General features: G+C 44.5%; 1 protein-coding gene across 6 annotated transcripts in view; it reads right to left on the bottom strand.

The window, feature by feature from the left end:
- Positions 1 to 19655, bottom strand: part of NRAP (nebulin related anchoring protein) — a 69479-nt gene that overhangs the window by 34021 nt on the left and 15803 nt on the right. For 4 of the 6 annotated variants that reach the window (XM_059173133.1, XM_059173134.1, XM_059173135.1 and 1 more), the window contains exons 11-21: positions 19265 to 19381; positions 16981 to 17085; positions 15404 to 15511; positions 14243 to 14347; positions 9454 to 9552; positions 8038 to 8142; positions 6405 to 6512; positions 6057 to 6158; positions 3534 to 3731; positions 2847 to 2951; positions 112 to 210 (exon numbers count right to left, since the gene is read on the bottom strand). In XM_059173133.1, coding sequence (XP_059029116.1) covers positions 112 to 210; positions 2847 to 2951; positions 3534 to 3731; positions 6057 to 6158; positions 6405 to 6512; positions 8038 to 8142; positions 9454 to 9552; positions 14243 to 14347; positions 15404 to 15511; positions 16981 to 17085; positions 19265 to 19381 — 1251 coding nt within the window. The remainder of the gene's footprint in view (positions 1 to 111; positions 211 to 2846; positions 2952 to 3533; positions 3732 to 6056; positions 6159 to 6404; positions 6513 to 8037; positions 8143 to 9453; positions 9553 to 14242; positions 14348 to 15403; positions 15512 to 16980; positions 17086 to 19264; positions 19382 to 19655) is intronic. The other 2 variants (XM_059173137.1, XM_059173139.1) reach the window with 1 other exon arrangement.

Here is a 19655-nt window from a genome sequence, read left to right as displayed (position 1 = left end):
TGTCGAAAGCAAAGGCTCACGGTTCCTAGACCTCGCCTGGGCCCAGCCTGCGACACGGCGGCCCGGCAGGGCTGGGGCAGCCCGGCAGGGCTGGGGCAGCCCGGGACTCACCCCGCTCTGCAGCTCCTGGCTCCTCCTGGCGTGCTCCATCTGGGAGCTGTCGGCCACGCTGGTGAACTTCAGCTTATCCACCCTCTGCCGGTAGTTTTTCTGTTTCCAAAGAAAAGGGACCCTGTGGCATTTGGATTTGGCTGTCCCCACCCCACACTTGTGCCCACGACCACACGCGCGTTCTCAGCGATGCCCCCATCTTCTGGGCGGAAGCCCTCCCTCGGGGTCTGCAGCCCCATCGGGATCCCACAGACCTGACACAGCCTGCTCTGGGGAGCTTCTCTTAGCTGCTGGTCCTGAGCGAGGCCCTGAACTTCTCCCCCCACTAACCCTTATATCCCCCCCTTGTGCCCCGAGATGCATCCATCTTGTAAATCGAGATCTGGCATAGGAAAGTGAGACCGAGGGAACTGGGACTTCACCACCCGGAAGACGGAGGCCAAAGCTCGCCTCCGCCTCTTGCCAGCTTCGTGGCCTTGGGCATGTCCCTTAATCCCCAGAGCCACTCTGGCCACAATGGTACGAAAAATAGCAGCTGCCCCACTGCGGGGAGGGGCAGAGGTTTCGCGGCTCTGCTTTCGGTAAGGGCAGTCTGGGGGCACGAGAGTGTTCACATGAGCCGTCACCAGAACGCGCGGTGCTGTCGCGACCATCCGAGGAGCCCCTGTGCTCTAGGGAGAGGACATGTTGGGGGTCGCGGACAGAGCAGGCTGGCAGCCTGGTAGGATTCACCCTCACAGTTTCTCCGTGTTCCAGATCACTGAGGTCTTGTCCTCCCGGCGTCCCCGCCTCCCAGCCACAAAGTAACTGGCAACATTTCAGATGTGCTAATTCCGTCTCCCCACAGGGACTCCTTGTCCTTCCCGGAGGTTGGCTCCTTTGGCTTTTCCACCGGACATGCCAAAGTTGACGGGAAAGGAGGCAGCTGAGCATGGCGGACTGAAGCTGAAGCTTCGCGTGGAGGGGAGAGCCAAGAGGAGCAAAACCCCGGTGCTGTCAGCAAGAGGGTCATGGGGACCAGCTGAGCCCAGAATAGGGTTTGGAATATCGAAGCTTCCAAGTGTCCTCCCTTGAGGAAAAAGAAATTATAGGGGCGCCTGGGTGGCTCAGTGGGTCAAAGCCTCTGCCTTCGGCTCAGGTCATGATCTCAGGGTCCTGGGATCGAGCCCCACATTGGGCTCTCTGCTCAGCAGGAAGCCTGCTTCCTCCTCTCTCTCTCTCCCTGCCTCTCTGCCTACTTCTGATCTCTTTCTCTCTGTCAAATAAATAAATAAAATCTTAAAAAAATAAAAAGAAAAGAAATTCTAGAGACAATATTCCAAAGGGACTTGTTATTCTCCTCTCTTGTTCCAGTGCGTTGAATGGGAAAACTTCACCACACAATTGAAGGAAGTCGCATTACCCTTCCATGGTGGGAAATCCCGATCGTTCCAGACTCTGCCTTTGGTCAAATCGTAAGAACTTAACTGAGCAGGCAAGAGTCCACCCTGTACAGGGCACAATAGAAATATAAAACAGGAGAAAAGGCTGCTATCTTCCTGGCCCTCAAGGAGCTTAATAACTAGTAGGCATAGGACATCAGGCAGAGATGGGAACTCCCGAGGATGGAGGTCAGAGAGCTGGGTCTCCTCCCCAAACCTTTATCCAAGACACACGGGGCTTTGTTTGCTCCACCTGGAGTTGAGCAGGCTGGAAAAGAAGCTAAAGTAAGAGGAACCCTAATGTGTCGTTCACTTTTCTCTACCTTCCTTATTTCTATGTTCCAACCCTTAGTGTGTCTGTGTCTGAGAGAATGATGAGCAGGAAAAGTAAGATTAATTTACAAAACGTGCTTTGGGGATACAAGACCACTTCGTGGGCAGGAGCTGGGGCCTCAGACCACACACACCAGGACAGAGCTCAGCTCTGCCGCCTGCTTGAAATGTGACTCTCCATCTCTTTCCTCATGAAAATGAGGATATTGATAGGGTAGTCAGAGTGTCTACTTCCATAGGGCGGTTGTGAGCCATATGTATGTAATGCACTCAAAGCCGTCAAATAACGACATAATTATTATCGGCCCATGAAGTTCAGCTACATTATCACTATTATTACCATTTGCAAGAGAGATGCCGACTCAGCCTTCCCGATCCTAAAACAAGAGTTCCCTTTGAAGAGCCCAAACAGAGCTCCTGAAATAGTCAAACTCACTTCCAAATGAAATGCCCTTCAAAAGTCCTCCTCTGCCAGCTGCCAAAGCCAGCTTTACATGGTGCAAAGAGAAGCAGAGGCTTAGGGCCGCCGGGATGCTCTAACATTCTCAGTTTTAGCCAAGAGGAAAAGGATCGGAAGGTTCGAGAAGCTTGCCCGGAGTCTGCAGTGAGTGTAAGGTACCGGCATCATGGGAACGCTGACCTCAGAACATCAGGTTCTCTGATTCAGGAGGAATGGCACGCACCTCCGTGACAAACACATTTCCCCACGTGCCCATCGACTGAGTAGGACCACCCTTCTGAATTTTTCTTTGGATGCCACTGCTACTCTATGTAAACCAGTAGGCTCCTTGCAGACACCTCCCCAGGATGGGTAAGGGCGTGGAAGACTACCCAGCGTCAGGTGCCAAAATGAAGAAGGATTCCTCTGAGTCAGGCCCCAAACAAGCACGGGGCTTGGGGAGGGAGAAGCAGAGGGAAAGATGGCTCTCAGGGTCTCGTGGGCTGAGAGCCACTAGAAGCCAGAGCCTGTGCTCGGGTTACCTCGCTGACCAGCTCCCCAGCCTTCTTGGCCTGTTCCAGATTGAGACTTCCCTCCGTCAGCCACCCGACTCCTTTCATCCATGCTAGGTCGGCCTTGTACTGCAGCTGCAAGGGAAAACCCAAGCTGTAATGGGACACCAGGAGGCAGATGGGGCAAAGGTGACGGGAGACTTAGGGGAATCCCTACTCTTGCCTTTGTTTTCTTAAAAGAACTGTCCCCCTACACTGTTATAGTCAGACACAGCACTCTCCTTGGGGCTGAAGCCACTGGGCCCACCTCATAGCATGTTCTGTCTCAGTGCTGAAACCCCACCACCGATGACAAAGAGGGCTTTTCAGACTTTTTCACCAAAAATCTTATCTACCAACCCGCTAAATTTCCAAGATTTACTTGCCATCTTCAACACTGGCTTCTTCCTCTTTGCTCGGCACCATTACCAGCACATCTTGACTCCTGCAATAGCTCGGGGCCCCAGGTCTCCACGCTCTAGCCTCTGCTGTCTTGACTAATATCCACAGCTCTACCTCCCTGCCCGTCCTCCCTGGGTCCAGCCCCTCTTGGCAGCTCTTCCTGCTCCTACGAGTTATATCATAGACTCATGCACGGGTTCCAAATCACCCTCAAAATGTCCCTGTACTCAACTGCAGGAGTGGCAGGAGGAGAACTGGCAGTGAGGGGGGGCTCACCTCACTCTGGAGCCCATAGGCTTTCTTGGCCCACTGGGTCTTCATGTCTTCAGGCAGTACGGTGTATTCGTGCAGCTTTGTCCTATAGTCCAGGTCACTAGCCAGAGCTTGGGCCTTCTTAGCATGCTTGATGTGTACCATATCCATGGGGAGGTGAAAATGGGTCTTACTCTCCTCAAAGCCTTTCTTGTATTCAACCTTGAATGTTATCAACAAGGCCATTATTTGAAGTCTGCCTTTGCAGAAGTGATTTACAACACAGGAAAGAAGCCTGGGCTTTCATGAGGAATTGGCAATGCCACTCATCTATCAGAAAGGTGTGACTCAATTTCTGGGTCTAGAAGGGGACAGTGCTGGGGAACTATGGTTCCATACTACTTTGTCTCTAGGAGGAATGCCTCTCACCAATATTAAATCTTTTTATCTGACTGATCCAGGAGGAGAAGGCTCTATCCAAGGTTTCTGTAGACTCTTTAAGAGGCAGAATGACAAAGCTTGGCCTCCAGAGCCGGATGAGCCTGAAATCAAGCTGGTCTACCCCTTGCCAGCTGGATAACCTCTGGAAAGTTACATCACCTCTCTAAGGGCTCATGTTCTCAGAGGACTATTGTGATAAGCAAGCAAAATAGTAGTTGAAATCTACCTAGTACAAGGACTGGCATAGAGAAAACACCTGAAAAATGTTCACAGTGAGGATGACAATGACGATGGTGGTGATAGTGATGATAATGATGATGGTGGTAAAAATGTTGATGGTGGTGACGATGGTGGTGATGGTGGTGATGACAGTGGTGATAGTGATGATGGTGAAAATAGTGGTGACAGTGGTGAGGGTGATAATTGTGAATATGTGTTAATGGTGGTGGTGGTGATAGTGATGGTGGTGATGGTGATGATGGTGATGGGGGTGGTGATAGTGATGAGAGTGGTAATGAATGGTTATGGTGGTAATGGTGGTGATGATGATGGTGGTAATGATGGTGATGATGGAGATGGTGGTGATGATGATGGTGGTAGTGATAGTGATGGTGATAATGATGATAGTGATTATAGTGAATATGTGGTGATGGTGGTGGTGATGATGGTGGTGTGGAGGGTGATCATAGTGATGGTGCTGGTGGGGATAGTGACAATGATGGTGGTAGTAGTGGTGATGGTGGTGGTAATGATGGTGATGGTGAAGGTTGTAATAATGATGATGGTAATGATGGTGATGGTGGTAATGGTGGTGTTGATAATGATGATTGTAATGATGGTGATGGTGGAGATGGTGGTGGTGATGATGATGGTAATGATGGTGATGGTGGAGATGGTGGTGATGATAGTGGTAGTGACGGTGATGGTAATGATGGTGGTGGTGACAATGATGATAGTGATTTTAGTGAATGTGTGGTGATGGTGGTGGTGACGGTGGTGGTGTTGAGGGTGGTGATAGTGATGATGGTGGTGGTGGTGGTGATGGTTGTAATAATGATGATGATGGTAATGATGGTGATGGTGATAATGGTGGTGGGAAAGGTGGCATGCTACAAAAGAAGCAGTATGGTGCCAGTACTAAGAGTCCTAGGCTCTAACACTACCCCTCCACCTTTATCACTGACTACTAGATGGCTTTGGACAAGACATAATCTTTTTGGTCCCAACTGCTCCAACTGCAAAGAAGAAATGTCATTTTGTTCTCTGTCTAAAAAGAAGCCCAATTCTCAATGTCTTAGTATATTTCATGATTATGCACTTCATAGGACTTGTTCCATAGTCACATCCAAAATGGCAACCCAGATGCCAACTCTCTTATTCTAGTCAAACCATGGCTCCTAAATGACTCACCAGGTAATTATATCTGGCCGCACCATGGGAGCAGCATAAGCTGGCCTCCTAACTTGGAGCAGCAATTGTAAAGCAGAAACTCAACACTCCTGTGTCCTTTAGGCCTGCTCAGCATTGTCAGGGAAGACCTGACCTGACACCAAGTCTATCCTTCCACCAAAGCATTTTGGTAAGTGACACCTAAGAGGGTTAATCTCCAGCCATTATAGCTGTATACAAGCAGCGTCACTTTGGTTGACTGGAGTTTCCATGCACCAGTTGTTTGCTAACTACTTTGTACATCAAGTGTGTCATGGCCACAGGACCCACCAGGGACATTGCCACAACAAGCAGGATGCTTAGTGTTTGACTCTCCCCTATAAGATTAAGCTCCCCTGGGGAGGAACCTGTAATGTGTTGTTCATTCCTACAGCCCTGGTGTCTTAACAGGATCTTGCTCATCATAGTTGCTTGGTAGACTTCTGCAGAATTAATACAGGTGGATGGACACCTTTTTACCTTGAGCCATAGATGCCAGTCACCCTTTGGGCCAAAACACCTCATCTAAATAAAGAAAGTGAACAAACTCCTCACACAAGACATGAGAGAATTTGTAGGTAGAAATCAACCATAAGGTCCCGGGAGAAGTTGGCCCCGGAAGGACACTCAAAGCAGCACAAGTCTGAGGAAGGGGCTGAGGGACAGGAAAGAGTTTACCTCACTGCTCATCTTGGCCACCTGCAGGGAGTGCAGAAGCCTCGAGTCTGTAGTGCCCATGACTTTGCCTTTCATTTTCTCATACTCTTCTTTATATTTAATCTTGAGAGAAAGAAGAAAGTCTACGGTGAGGAGAAGAGAAACTGTGCCACCTCAGGGGCTTTGGTATTCGCAAGGTAACGGGAACAATTCTGAAAACAACCTCCCTGGTCCTTTGCGAACCCAGAAGAAGATTAAAGTCCTGGGATGTTTACAATGTAAGCAGTCATTATTTTTTTCCGCGGGACCGCTGACATTTTTATGGGAACCATTTCTTATACATTTCTGAGTTAATGAGAGGAAACCTACATTGCTAGCAAGCTCTCCAGAGGCTTTGGCGGCCAGCAGAGAAATCGCATCCAGCTTCATCTCAAATCCTTTCCCCTTGGCTTTCTCCCAGCCTTCTTTGTACTTAACCTGGCAAACAGAAACACAGGTGACTAAGAGTCAGGATCCAAATTCCTGCCCAAAGTTAAAAAGACATTTAAAAGAACAACAGGTGCACTTGGGTGGCCCAGTTGCTTAAGCCTCCAACTCTTGGCTTTGACTCAGGTCATGATCTCTGGGTGGTGAGACCAGAGTTCTGTGCTGGGCGTGGAGCCTGCTTAAGATTCTCTCTCTCTCCCCCTCTGCCCCTCCCCTCTCTCCCTCTCTAAACAACAACAACAACAACAACAACAAAGCTGGTTTCTTCATCTGTTTACAGACCAGAATCTCGGCTATTATTGTCAAAATGGTAATAGCAATTTTTGAGACAGTGCATTGATTCCTGCGTGGGGCCACGCAGGGCAGCGGTGACGGGACAGAACAAAGAGTAGAATCACATGTCTATCCGGGCTGTGCTGTTTCCTGATCATGAGACTTTGGGCAAAGCACATTACCTCTTTCAGCCTTGCTTTGCCATTTGCAAGAAAAAGGGGAAAAGAGAAAAAAAGAAAACAAAAAACAAAAAACAACATAAGACCTCCTATTACCTGTCTCAGGGTTGCTGTGGAGATAAATTGGGTAAAGAACATGAACGCAGAAACTAAGCTGGTAAAGACACAAGTTACTGATGTTGGCATGGTAACAACACCTATCTAATCGCCTTCTACTCTTCGACGGGCAATCTTTGCTTTAGGCCTGTGAGGCTCAGAGACATCAAACGACCTTACGTAGGTCACACAGCTTAAAAATGGCAGTACCAATGACTCGGGGCATTCTGATACCAAAGCCCATGCTACTGTGTCTATGCCATAAATAGGTGCTAGGGGTTAGGATGAATCAATAATTTCATATGTAAGGTGCCCATCTCAATGGGCAGCATAAAGCAGGCATTTAATAAATGGTGGCTCCTTTTTTTCTTCTCCTGCCCCCATCTAGGACAAGAAGCCTAATGATAGCCCTCTTGTGACTCCAGGAACAATCTAGTGATTAAGATTGACCTTAAAACTAAAATTTTCAGGGCACCTGGGTGGCTTCATTGGTTAAGCGTCTGCCTTGGGCTCAGGTTATGATCCCAGGGTCCTGGGATCGAGCCCCGGTTCAGGCTCCCTGCTCAGCGGGGACACTGCTTCTTCCTTTCCCCAGTGCTTGTGCTCCCCCCTCTCACTCTCCCTCTCAAATAAATAAATAACAAAAATATTAAAAAAAAAAAAAACTTAAATTTTCTTTGCACAGCAAAGCAGCAGTCAGAATTCACCAGGACAATGACAATGATGATGATGGTGTGTGTGCATTTGAACACATGTTTACAGAATAAGAAATCAATTCCTGTGATCAGTTTATCCCCAGAGAACAACCACATGCCATGAGACAGCAAAATTCAAAACCATAACATGATGGGCGCCTTTGAAGAACATCTCTCACAAAGAGAATAGCCTCTGCATGCCGGGCCTGGTGCCCTCCTCCTCACGTTGGTTAGTTAAACTCTACCATGTTCTCACCTCCGATGCTTGCTCACCTCACTAAATAGTTCAGCATTGGTTTTGGCCTTCACCAGCTGAGGTACATCCTGTGGCAAGGTGTAATTCAACTTATTTTTCTCATAGTCAGCACGATAATTCACCTGTTGGATTTAAAATAAACGCACAGAGTAAGCGCAAGGTGTCTAGATAGACAGAGGTGAATTCTGGAAGCAACGCTCTCTTTTTTACTTTCCCCATTTTTCACTTGGGTCCATAGCTGAGAAGGAGTTTCTAGAAAAGACATTTGACAAGGAAGTCTGCAGTTTTATGAATGGTTTATGTGAACTGATTAAAGAGGTCGAATGAAAAGAAAAACGATTCAAAGGCACATTCACGGTTGTGAGCTTATAAAAGATTTCCCTGTGGTTACTTCACCAATTCTCCATGAAGCGCTAGAGGGTAGAGAACTTGTTTTTTGTTTTGGGGGGGTTTTTTGGGTTTTTTTTTTTTTGTTTTTAACGGCCGCAGTGCTGAACATCTTGCTTACACACAGAGAAGATACTCAGAGAGTAATTATCCCATGGCTGCCCACACTGAAAAAAAAAAAAAAAGCCACCTTAAGTCACCTAAAGAAAGGTCAATCAGGCATTATGTGACTTCCAGTGGATAAATACAGCATCATCTGCAAAGCATCCCATCCTTGTCCCAAAACTGAACCTAAACCTGATCAAACCTACAGATCCAACTACTATTTTATAAGACATTTGGAGGCCAGAAGACACATGAAGTCCACACTGGGATGCAGTTCACAAGGCTCAGACCATGGAAAACGGAATAGGATCAACACTCTAGCTTCTTCCATAAACCACTTGCGAGGAAAGAAGAGAGATAAACAGGAAACCTTAAAGATGAAAAGACTCTTAAAGACCTATCAGCCAGCCAGAAGCACGGACTTCATTCAGATCCTGATTCAAACAAAATGTAAAACTGTGGAATTATAACTTTATGAGATCACTGGAATGTTAAAGGCTAATAGGATACTGGTGAGACCAAGAATTATTATTAGTTTTTGGTGTGATGTATTAAGTTGTATAAATGTGCTTAATTTTTTTTTTTATCTTTTAGAGAGGTACCCTAAAGTATTGGTAGATTATATTATTTAATCTCTGGGATTTTCTTCAAAATATCAGAGGAGGGAGAAGGGGATGGGCATACAAATGAAGCAGGACTGGCCATGATGGATAGAAGCTGAATGAGGGATACATGGAGACTCATAACACCATCCTTTCTACAATTAGATGTATTTGGAATTTTCCATAATAAAAAATTTAAATTAAGGGGGGTCACCTCGTGGTTGTCACAAGACATCTATTATTGTTAATGAATGCCATATCCTTGGGGAGCCAGGTATCCAGGAGCCACAAAGCACTTGAGTCCCCCACATCTGGGCTGGGCAAGGGCCGGGGACTTACGTGACTCAGTTGCTGGGCATTGATTTTCGCTTGGATAATCTGAGGAGTGTTGGTCACAGAGCTGTACTTCAACTTGTCAATGCTTTGCCTGTAATTGACCTGGTTAAAAAAGAAAGAAAGAAAGAAAGAAAAGATACAAGAAGATGTCACCAGCAGTTTTCTTTAAGATTTGCTTAGTTTCCTACCCCGAAGCCCAGCAGAGCTAATTCTCCTATTCTATTCTCCTATTATTAATTCTCCTATTACGAAAGAAAGATCGAAGATTCCAACTGGAAACCAACAGATACTCCAAGCCCACAGATAAACAAACAAACCAAAAAACAACAACAAAAAAAACCCAAAAAACAAAAAAACCCCAGTACATTGATGAGTGGGTGACTTGAACAGGTCAACTATAGAAGATAGAACAAGTCAACAATAGAAGAGGTCAACTAAACTGCCAGTAATCATAGGAAAAGCTGCTCATCCACATTGTTGTTTTTTTTTTTTAAGGATTTTCTTTATTTGACAGAAAGAGAGAGGGCACAAGCAGGGGGAGCGCAGAGGGAGAAGTAGGCTCCCCACTGCGCAGAGAGCCCGATGCAGGACTCTACCCCAGGACCCCAGGATCATGACCTGAGCCCAAGACAGACACAGAACTGACTGAGCCACCCAGGCACCCATCTACATTGTTATTATGAATCAGAGAAATGTATATTAAAACTGCAATGAGACACCCCTCGACATTCGCCTGAAGAGTGAAAATTTAAACTGCTGACTACACCAAGGGTTGGCAAGGATGTGGAACTGCGGAGACTCTCACAACACAGCTGGCGGAAGTGAGGGTTGGCACAGCCACTTTGGGAACCAATATGGCGCTTTGGCACACACACGTACCCCAAGTCTCCACAATTCTATTCCTAGGTGCACTTCCAAAGAAAACACATGCACAAGGTCACTCTATAATAATTCAAGCTGCCTGTCTATACTTAATGTACTTTTCTATATATGTTTTATACTTCAAAAGAAAAGAAGTTTTTTAAAACAGGAAAGAAAAATGAAAGAGAGACAAAAAGTCCAGCTGATCCAGTAAGTGGGAGGCAATGGCACATCAGGCTCTGGGTGACGATGCTCTAAACATGGCTTCACCCTGTATGCCAGCCCCTGCCTGGCCCTCACTTTGGCCTTGCCCGAGTCCCTGAGAAAAGGGCTGGGAGTTAGGTACCTTCCTGAAGGAAGAAGGGTGGGTGGGTTTAGAAGAGAAGCCTCCAGGACTGCCTGGTGCGGGGACTTCTGTTTTCCCACCATTTCAAGATACTGGGGACTCGTGGATTTTCCCTTCTGGATGTACAATTTGCCCCTGAGAGACTCAAGGATTATTAGCCACTTGCCCACAAGAAGATATTCATCCAATCATCTTATTTTCCTCCGAACCTCCTCAGAGCCACTGCAGAGGGAAAGGGGACTTGAGCAGGGAGGTACAAGAGCATGTTGGAGGCTTGAGGGCAGGGAGCAAGGGGAATGGGTAGAGGGGAGCTGCTGAGAGCCCCAGGGACCTACACGGGACAAGGGGAGCCAGGATGCAGACAAGTGAAGAGAAAGAGGGTGAGGTTGTGGATGGTGAATGACCTCTGCCGGCGAGGTCCCCTGTCCTTCATTTGTTCAGTCATTCATGCCGTAAACAAACAGTCACAGAGCGTCTACTCTGTGCAGAGTGAGCACACGCAGACACAGCTCTGTCTAGGTAGGTATCTCAGCTGGGTCCTTGCTCTCAGGACCCTAAACTGACTCAGTCCTGGGGACACATGACACTACTCCCCCCACACACACACCTACAGGCTCCAGGTGAGGCCCTATCCATCACCGACACTCTGGGTTTGTTCATAGCAATAGAACCATTGAACCTCTCACGCCTAAGCTTCATGCCTCTGTTTTCTTGCCTGAAGCCCAGGACCCCACCTGGTACCCCACACGGTGGGGCAGCTTCTTTAGGCTTACTCCAAGCCTAAGAAGATAACACGCCTTTGCTGGGTCCCCACTGCTGTCATCTCTGCCCAGATCTCCACTGACCGCCTCTGGCCATGCTCCTCTGGCCACCACCCTCTTACTATCCCTACCTTACAATGTGAAAACTGAGGCCCAGGGAACTGAAGTGTTTGGCCCAAGGTCACCCAGCTAATGTCAGGATTCAAATTCTAGCACTCTGCCTCTCAAAGTGGCTCTCATCCTCTGCACTTAAACCTGGTTTGCCAAAGCTAGTGTAGTGTGCTTGGAACTTTTATTTTATAGATGAACTTGGGATCCCCTGTAGCCAAAGCTACCACTGTTTAGACAGGGAAATATATTCTGGGTACAAACAAATGACTTATAGATTAATTTCTAGGACAGCATCTAGGAAAAACAGAGTGTTCCTGACAGCGGGACACGGGGTATTTTGTTGGATTCGGAGCTAAAGAACAGCATCACTTTGTGTTTTTGGGTTAATGGTTCAATGACAGAAGTTTTGCTCATTCTCAGTTGTAGATATAGGGTATAGAGAAAGAGTAGGAAATACAAAGTCATTTCAATGTCAACCATTAATGAGACTAGAGTGCACTGGCATCCTAATGCATTTACTCAGAGGGGAAATTATCATCTCATAATAAAGAGTCTATTAGAGTTCAGAATTGTGCATGATAAAATGTCATGAAAACTGTATTTTTTAAAAGGCATATTCCTTCCCAATAATTTTGCATTAAAGTGTTGCAGAGCACAATTACTCTCCTCTGCGGGACATAATTAACAGTTTCCATGATTAATCACATTCTTGCAACATCACAGATCCTTGGCCAGTGCTTCCATCTACTTTCTGAAGGAACGCTTTGCTGAGGATGGAGTCTCATTTTAATGCTATTAGTGCTGATAAAATCCCTCTGAAAGGAATGCCCTCTAATTAAAGACCCATGCCTGTTTATTTAATTTCATAGCTATTTGACCACCTTTCGAGCCACCAGACAGAGAGACTATAAATGCTCTTGTAATGGATTTCCCAAACTTCCTGAATATTTAAGTCCCTACACTACGGTGGTAAACTCAAATTCACATAGGAACCAGGAAGGGAAGGCCAAGGAGAATAAGGTAAGACAGAGCACCTGTCACTCAGTCCCAGGCAGTTGCTACCACATGGGAACTTGGGCTGTCATTTCCAGAGTTTCTAGATTGTTCTAGAATTGGTGAACATATGAATTTTTTTATCAACCCCCCGAATCTCTATATGTTGGCACCATTGTTTTTTAAATACTGTGTGGCCAAACTAAACACCTCTGCAACCTCAATCAGGCTCCTGGGCTTTCAGTTCAGAATCTCCCTCTGCTTCTAATTAATCCTTCTAACCCAGGCTGGTTTCATTCTTCCATTGGGTTTGCCCAGGTGAGCAGGCTGTATTTCAGGTGCTTAGTTTGATCCACAGCCTTACACAAACAAACATAATAGCAAGTCTTGTTACAACAGGAGTACAAAGTTGTAAGAATCTCTCTAGTTTTCACTGGGCTCTCCAACGTGGTTGATGGAGGTCTACAAACAGAATAGCTCCCATTCTAATGAGGTGCTCAGTCCTCAAGTCCCAGGTGATGCATGCAGCCAAAAAGGGAAGGAAGTAGCTTAGGTAGTCAAGTGTATCCTTGGGTTTCATGAAGCGCAGTGGTAAGTCAACACAACCAAACTTCTTGGGAAAAGAAGAAGCAAGGCTTAGTCTCCTTTTATATCCCTCAACTTCCCATCCTTTGCTTTACTATACATTTGAAAAGCCCATTTCATCCATTAAACTATCATTTGCCAATGATCCTCCTTTGTTGTCCTATAAACCATGTTAAACACTAAAGATGTCCAGCAGGACCCCCACTGTTCTCACTCTGAGCAAAAGGGAGAGCAATGTGAAGACCATCTCACCAAGAGCAAAACCCAAGTCAATGTTACTAGGGTCACGCTGAGCCCAAAGGAATGTGAAGGAAAGTAGCACTGGGCACTTAGTAAGTATACGCTGAATTATTTGTTAAATTATTAATTGGTTAGAGATAATCATCACTGACAAATAACTATGATATGCACTCAGGTCTAAACCACCTTAACTACTTTTTAAGAAAATAGATGATTTTAATCTTTTTCCTTGTGTTTTTCAGAATTTTCTAAATTTCCTGGAACAAACATATATAGTAAAATTCCTATAATAGAAAATAATAAATTTAATTAATTATATGTATTTCACCAAGATAAACCAAACTGTGAAGAAATAAAATCACTGCTATAATAATGAAGAAATACATCTACCTTCCCAAGTGCTCCTGAGTCAACATTAAGTCTATATTACTACTTCCTCTCAACTTATAACTATTTCATTTTTTATATATTTTATTTTTTATATTTTACTTCCTTTAGTCCCTCAACATACCACACTCCAAAACTTCAAATAGGAGGAAAGAAAGAAAGAAAGAAAGAAAGAAAGAAAGAAAGAAAGAAAGAAAAGATTATTCTTCATTGTTAAGGAAGAATAAATTTAAAGGGCCCAAAGGCAGACATATTCTACCAAATTCTAACTGAACTTCAGATTATTTTCAAGATGAAAACAAGAGTTGTCCCCACCTTACATGGAATATCTAAGAGTTTCCACACATGCATGAATGGACTCTCCTAGTGGAAGAGTTCCCTTTCTCAATCTCTTCCATCTGTGAGGAACTATTAGAACTTGTTTCTTCCCATCTTGCTACTTAAGAGTCACTCCACAAGAGGAAGTAACAAGGAATAAAACAGAAGATGCTCTTGGAGGGGGACTTACATCTTTCAAGGGAACCAGCTTCATTGTTGTTTGATAGGAAGGAGTGAGAGTGGCTGGGTAGTTGTAGTCCACAACATCGTGTTTATAATCAGCCTTGTAGGCAATCTAAAACACACACACACCCACACACACACACAGAAAGAAAGAAAAAGAAAAAAGAAATTAGTCCCCACTTTCTTTATTTTGACCTTGTTTGAATGTCATAGGAAATTTTTTTAAAAAGTAATGAGAAATAAAATTAATTCCATTTCATCACCTCCAAGGAAAATTAAATTATGTTCATACTTTGCCCTTAATTAATTTGAATTCTTCCTAATTAATCCAAAATTAGCTAACTTCCATCTGTAGCACATTTATTTTATCTTTCTTATTAATTATGGACCTCCTTATAGTTTTTGCTAAAAAGAAACACCAGCATGTGGGTGTATGATGAAAGGGCTTCTTGGCTAACCCCCTAGAAAATAAATGAAAAGTCAAGAGTCTTCAGAGTATTTAAATTTTTATCCTAAAGGTCAAATTTGACATTCTCAAGCAGAGGAAATTTGACCTTTGTATGTCTTACTAATGAAATCGGTTCCTTTGAAGTGCCCTTTACCTCCAAGATTTACAATTTGGCATTTACAAACTGTCAGGTGAACTGACAAAGCCAAGGAGGGATTAAGAGATGCCGTGCTATGGGATCTGATCTATTTTGTTACCCCACTACCTTGACCAGTACTTGCCCATAGGAGGTCTTCACTGAACACTACAGTTGAATAAATGAATGAACCAATCAACCAACCCACCAACCAACTCCAAATAAATCACAAATGCTTTGGAAGCTTGAGAAATTTCGAGTAAGAATATGTTCATCCATTTCTCTTTATGTCTCAGAAACAGGATGTTTTTATCACACTGGATCAAAGATAACAGATCTATGTACTCTTCAAGCCAGAGAAAGCTGAGATAAATAAATTGAAGCTTTTGAACAATTTCAAGGGTTTTACCTAGCTTTGGTTATATTGGTTAACGTTTAGAAGCTTTTATGGGTCAGTCTTCATACAACAGGACACTGACTTTTAAAAAGGAAGTTTGAAAAAGAGTTGGCTGAATTCTTCAAATTTCACCTCCTTCCACCCCAACAGGTCCCCAGACCTACAGGCCCTTCAAACCTGGACTCACATTGCTGGCCAAGCTTCCAACCTTCATAGCATGGAGAGTCCGTCTGTCCATACCAACTCCTTCATAGTGGCCTCTCATATGGTTTTGGTAATTTTCCTTATATTTATTCTAGAAGGAAACACAAAGCTTTCAATAAAAGACTTCTCTTCCCAACTTGTTGAAGATCAACTGCTCATCTTAATGCAACGAACTGGAAATAAAAACGACTAAATAGAACCTATTTAAGTAGTCAGTGTATCACTGAATAAAAAAGAAGCCAACCTCCTTTCAAAAAACCGCTTGAATTTCAAGCAAGCACAGGAAGATGGAGGGAGACAAGCACAGAAGCACAACCAAACATAGGATCTGGTGAGTACAGGCAGCGGGAAACAGACCCAATTTTCTTTTTAATGTTTTTGCTTGGGAATGTGTCCGATTTTCCCCATGTGAAAAACCTCCCATGAGCAGGGCCTCTCCAATGGACAAGACTAGTCGTGCAGACATTGGGTACAAAGCCCCACGCTGGGGGCTGGCACAAATCACTGCACGCTGTTACCTCCGTTTCTAATCATATGAAGAATATAACCTGAGCTTTGCCAAATTCTGTGATTTTTTTTTTTTTACACACAAATTGGTGGCTACTAAAGTCATGTGAAATAAGGATGTCACGTCCCAAGTGCAGCTTACCAAGTGAAGGGAAAACCAAAACAGGATGCCAAGAAGTCATAAATAGGAAAATCTGGGTAGCTTCTCATGAAGCTGCATTAAAATCACCTTCCCCGGGAAGCCACGAAGTTCGAGGCACTGAGATTATTTAAACAAATACATAACCACGTATCAGACACGATTCTGCTCAGTTCGTCTTCACAAGAACTCCATGAGAAGGACTTAGTATCCCCATTTTACACATGGACAAAGGGGCTCCAGGGGGCTTAAACAACATGCCCAAAGTCGAACACTTCATTAATTCTGGAGCCGGGACTGTCAGCTCCAAGGCTGGTGCTCTTCACCACTACTTTTAGCCAAAAGAAATTCCTCCCTGAGCCTTACTAAGTCCCTCGTGATCTTAAATTCTACTACACTATGCCGCGAGGCAGAAATAAAACCACATCATCTAGTATAAGTCCTTGATGTTCTCAAGGAAACATCCCCAGAACGTCGCTGAGAATTTCCAAATTTACAAATGCCATCTGTTCCTCTGTAAAATGAGGAAAGCACATCTGGGTCCCCAGGTGAGATGATATCAGATGTTAACCAAGAAGCACAAAGTCGCGTTGAGAGGGGATGTCGCATGCTCAGCCAGACTCCCACTCCAGCATTCACCAGCAGGAGCCGATACTGCTACACAGGGAGAGCACGAGAGGAAAGGTGCTACCATGAAGGATTCAAGGTCAAGTGCATGGTAGGACAGAATTAACACCAGGCGGACCACTCCCTGCAGGCAATCTTAATCAACACTCTTAGGTATTTGTGCCTAAGATGCCATGCTTCTCCGAGACAAACAGATATATTCACATCGACTGTCTCTTAAGAGACTTGGGGATTAGCTCATTTTTTTTAAAAAAGCCCAAACAAATGCTTAAGTGTTAAAAACTCACATCGCTGGTGAATTTTGAGATCTTGCTCACGTTCCTGAATTGAGGCGTCTCACAGTAGTTGATACTGTGACCTTTACTATTTTCCAGGTCCTTCTTATATTCCACCTTGGAAACCAAAACACCAGACGCACAATAGAACCAGGCCCAAAAGCCACTCTTGAAAATTTCCCCAGGACTTTACTAGGTTATTTTTAGAAAACTTTCAACCCAACATTTAAAAATATCAGGCATTGGACGCCCTAAGTTAACAGTTATATGTGTTCCTTTCAAATAATAAATAAGTAAATGGTTAGTTTGGCTCTGGAAATTTAAAGAAACATGGTCCCTTCCAAGAGAAAATCCAGTAAGAGATCATACAGCCTAAAAAGTGGCAAAATAGGTTTTAGAAATCAGGACGGCAGATACTCTTGGGGGAAAGTGTCTGCGGGTCAGGGGTGGTTGTATATCTGAATCACGTTCTGCTTCTTGATCTGGTGTTAGCTACATGGAGGTGTCCACTTGCAGAAATCTCTCCCATCATGCACAAATGGCATGTACATTTCTCCATATGTACATTTCAATAAAATCTAACCACAAAAGTTACTTGACAAAAGAGTATAATAAATGAGACCTCTCACAGATGCATAGAGCATCTTCTAATTTTAACTGGGTTGGCTAGTTGAGCTCCCCTGAGTAGCTGGATGTAAGATGAGAGGTTATAGTTACTGAATTCCAAGGCCTCAAGTCATCCCAGGTAATTGGAGGAGCCAGTGGAAGGCCGATTACCAGAAACAGAGAAGAACTGGTTTGTCCTACTGGGTAAACACAAGGGCAAAAAGAAATGGAAGTTTCTCTTGTGACCTCTTACCAAAACAAAACAAAACCCCACAATTTGTTATCCTATCTTACGAAATATGGTGGAAACCTGCTTTTTAAAGTATGCAAGAGACATTATAATGCTCACAATCCGATAAGAAGTGAAAAAAGTATACCAAGCTATAAATAGAGTTGAATTCTAATCTATAAATGTCTTTATATTCCTATACTTGTTTATAATATTTTCACCTAGAAAAAGGCCAAAATGTTAACAGTATTTTTCCTGGGTGGTAAAACTGTACTTTCAGAGATCTGGTTCCCACTCTCTCCCTAAAATTCTCTCTGAACCAGAATAAGACACGTTACTTCTCTAGGCCTGTGACAAAATCGGGACCTAAAGATTGCCGAGGTCCCATCTAGACCTAATATTCCGTGAATCAAGAGCAAGGTTTGGCAACTACTTGACTCTGCTCTTGTGGTATGAAAATAGCCAGAGATGATATGTAACCAAGGACATGGCTGTGTTCCAATAAAACTTTATTTATAAAACCAGGCTACAGGTCAGATTTGGCACTCAGGTTATCATGGTTGGCTGACCCCTGGCCTAGAGTATCAGAACCATCTCAAACATCTGTTTAAAATGCAGATTCCAAGACGTAGGCACCCATCTATTACTTCGAAACACTTGAGATCAGGAAAATGTCCCTCCTGGAGATTCTGAGCAGCCCACAGTTAGAGGGCCACAGATGAAGGAACAGTTGGGGGGCCTGAAGACTGGCCTTTAGAAGTCAGGGAAGAAAAATATTTTAGGATACTTGAATATCCCCTTCTGAATTGCAGATAACTGGTTATGGGAGTACTTTTAATAGGCCTCCTTCTTCCCACTGAAAGCGGTTGTTAACTCAGATGCCTTGAGGGTCTAGAGAGGAGATGCCAATGAGGCTCCGTGCTGTGAAAGAAAAGACTGGAGGGCGTGATAAGGATTTGGGAGCTCGAGGGGTTATTTCCTTGCCAAAGTCTCAGCAATTCAAAAAATCTGAATCACCGAGTAGACTGAACAAAACGGGACGTCTGGGGGCCAGTCCAGCCTCTAAGCTACAGGAATTCAGAGGAGACACCCAGCTTCTGGGAAACCGGACTCCGATAACAAGACAATAAGAGAGGTTCCATGTTGGAAACACTTTCTGATCTTTGATTACCACTCCGTATGAGTGACGTATGGTTACAAAGGTTGGCTGGGGCACTATTCTGCAACTAAAAGTTGACTGCCTGAAACTTCTGGGAGAAGCCCTGTGAGAATTTGAGAAGACACTTCGGAGCCCTTGGAGAAACTTAATTTGCTTAATTTGTTTGATTCTAGGCTCTCTCGTGAGTTGCTCTCTTTACTGCCCATTTGTTCCACGGAAAGTGGCAACCGTGTGCAGCTCCTGCGGCATTGAACAAAATCTTTCACGCTGGGCTTGCCCCGTCCACGGTGCCCCGTACGCACCTCGCTCACAAGCTTGTTCACGCTCTGGGCCCGCTTGAGAACCAAGTTGTCTTGGGCTGGGAGGGAGTGATAATGTGCAGGGCCTTTCATCTTATTGAAGTCCTGCCTGTATTTTATCTGAAAGAAGCACACAAACAGGGCCCAGAGTTGTTATTTTCATGCTCCGTGACAGAAATTACTCCAAAATGACCCGGCATTTCATGTCAATAGTTACTTAAGAGAATTTTCTGAAGAGGGAAAAAATAAAAAAACAACTACAGAGGCTTTTTTTTTTCTCCATGAAATCCATAAACCACTCAGTCCCCTTTGTATTAAAGTTTTACTGGCCCTTTTCACATTTTATGTACTTTATACTCTAATTCTGCATGAAGAAACGTCTTGAAACAAGCAT

Source organism: Mustela lutreola, chromosome 4, assembly GCF_030435805.1.
Source record: "Mustela lutreola isolate mMusLut2 chromosome 4, mMusLut2.pri, whole genome shotgun sequence".
Classification (NCBI taxonomy): Eukaryota; Metazoa; Chordata; class Mammalia; order Carnivora; family Mustelidae; genus Mustela; species Mustela lutreola.
The sequence above is the reverse complement of the archived record's forward strand: the minus strand, read 5'-3'. Positions and strand labels throughout refer to the sequence as shown.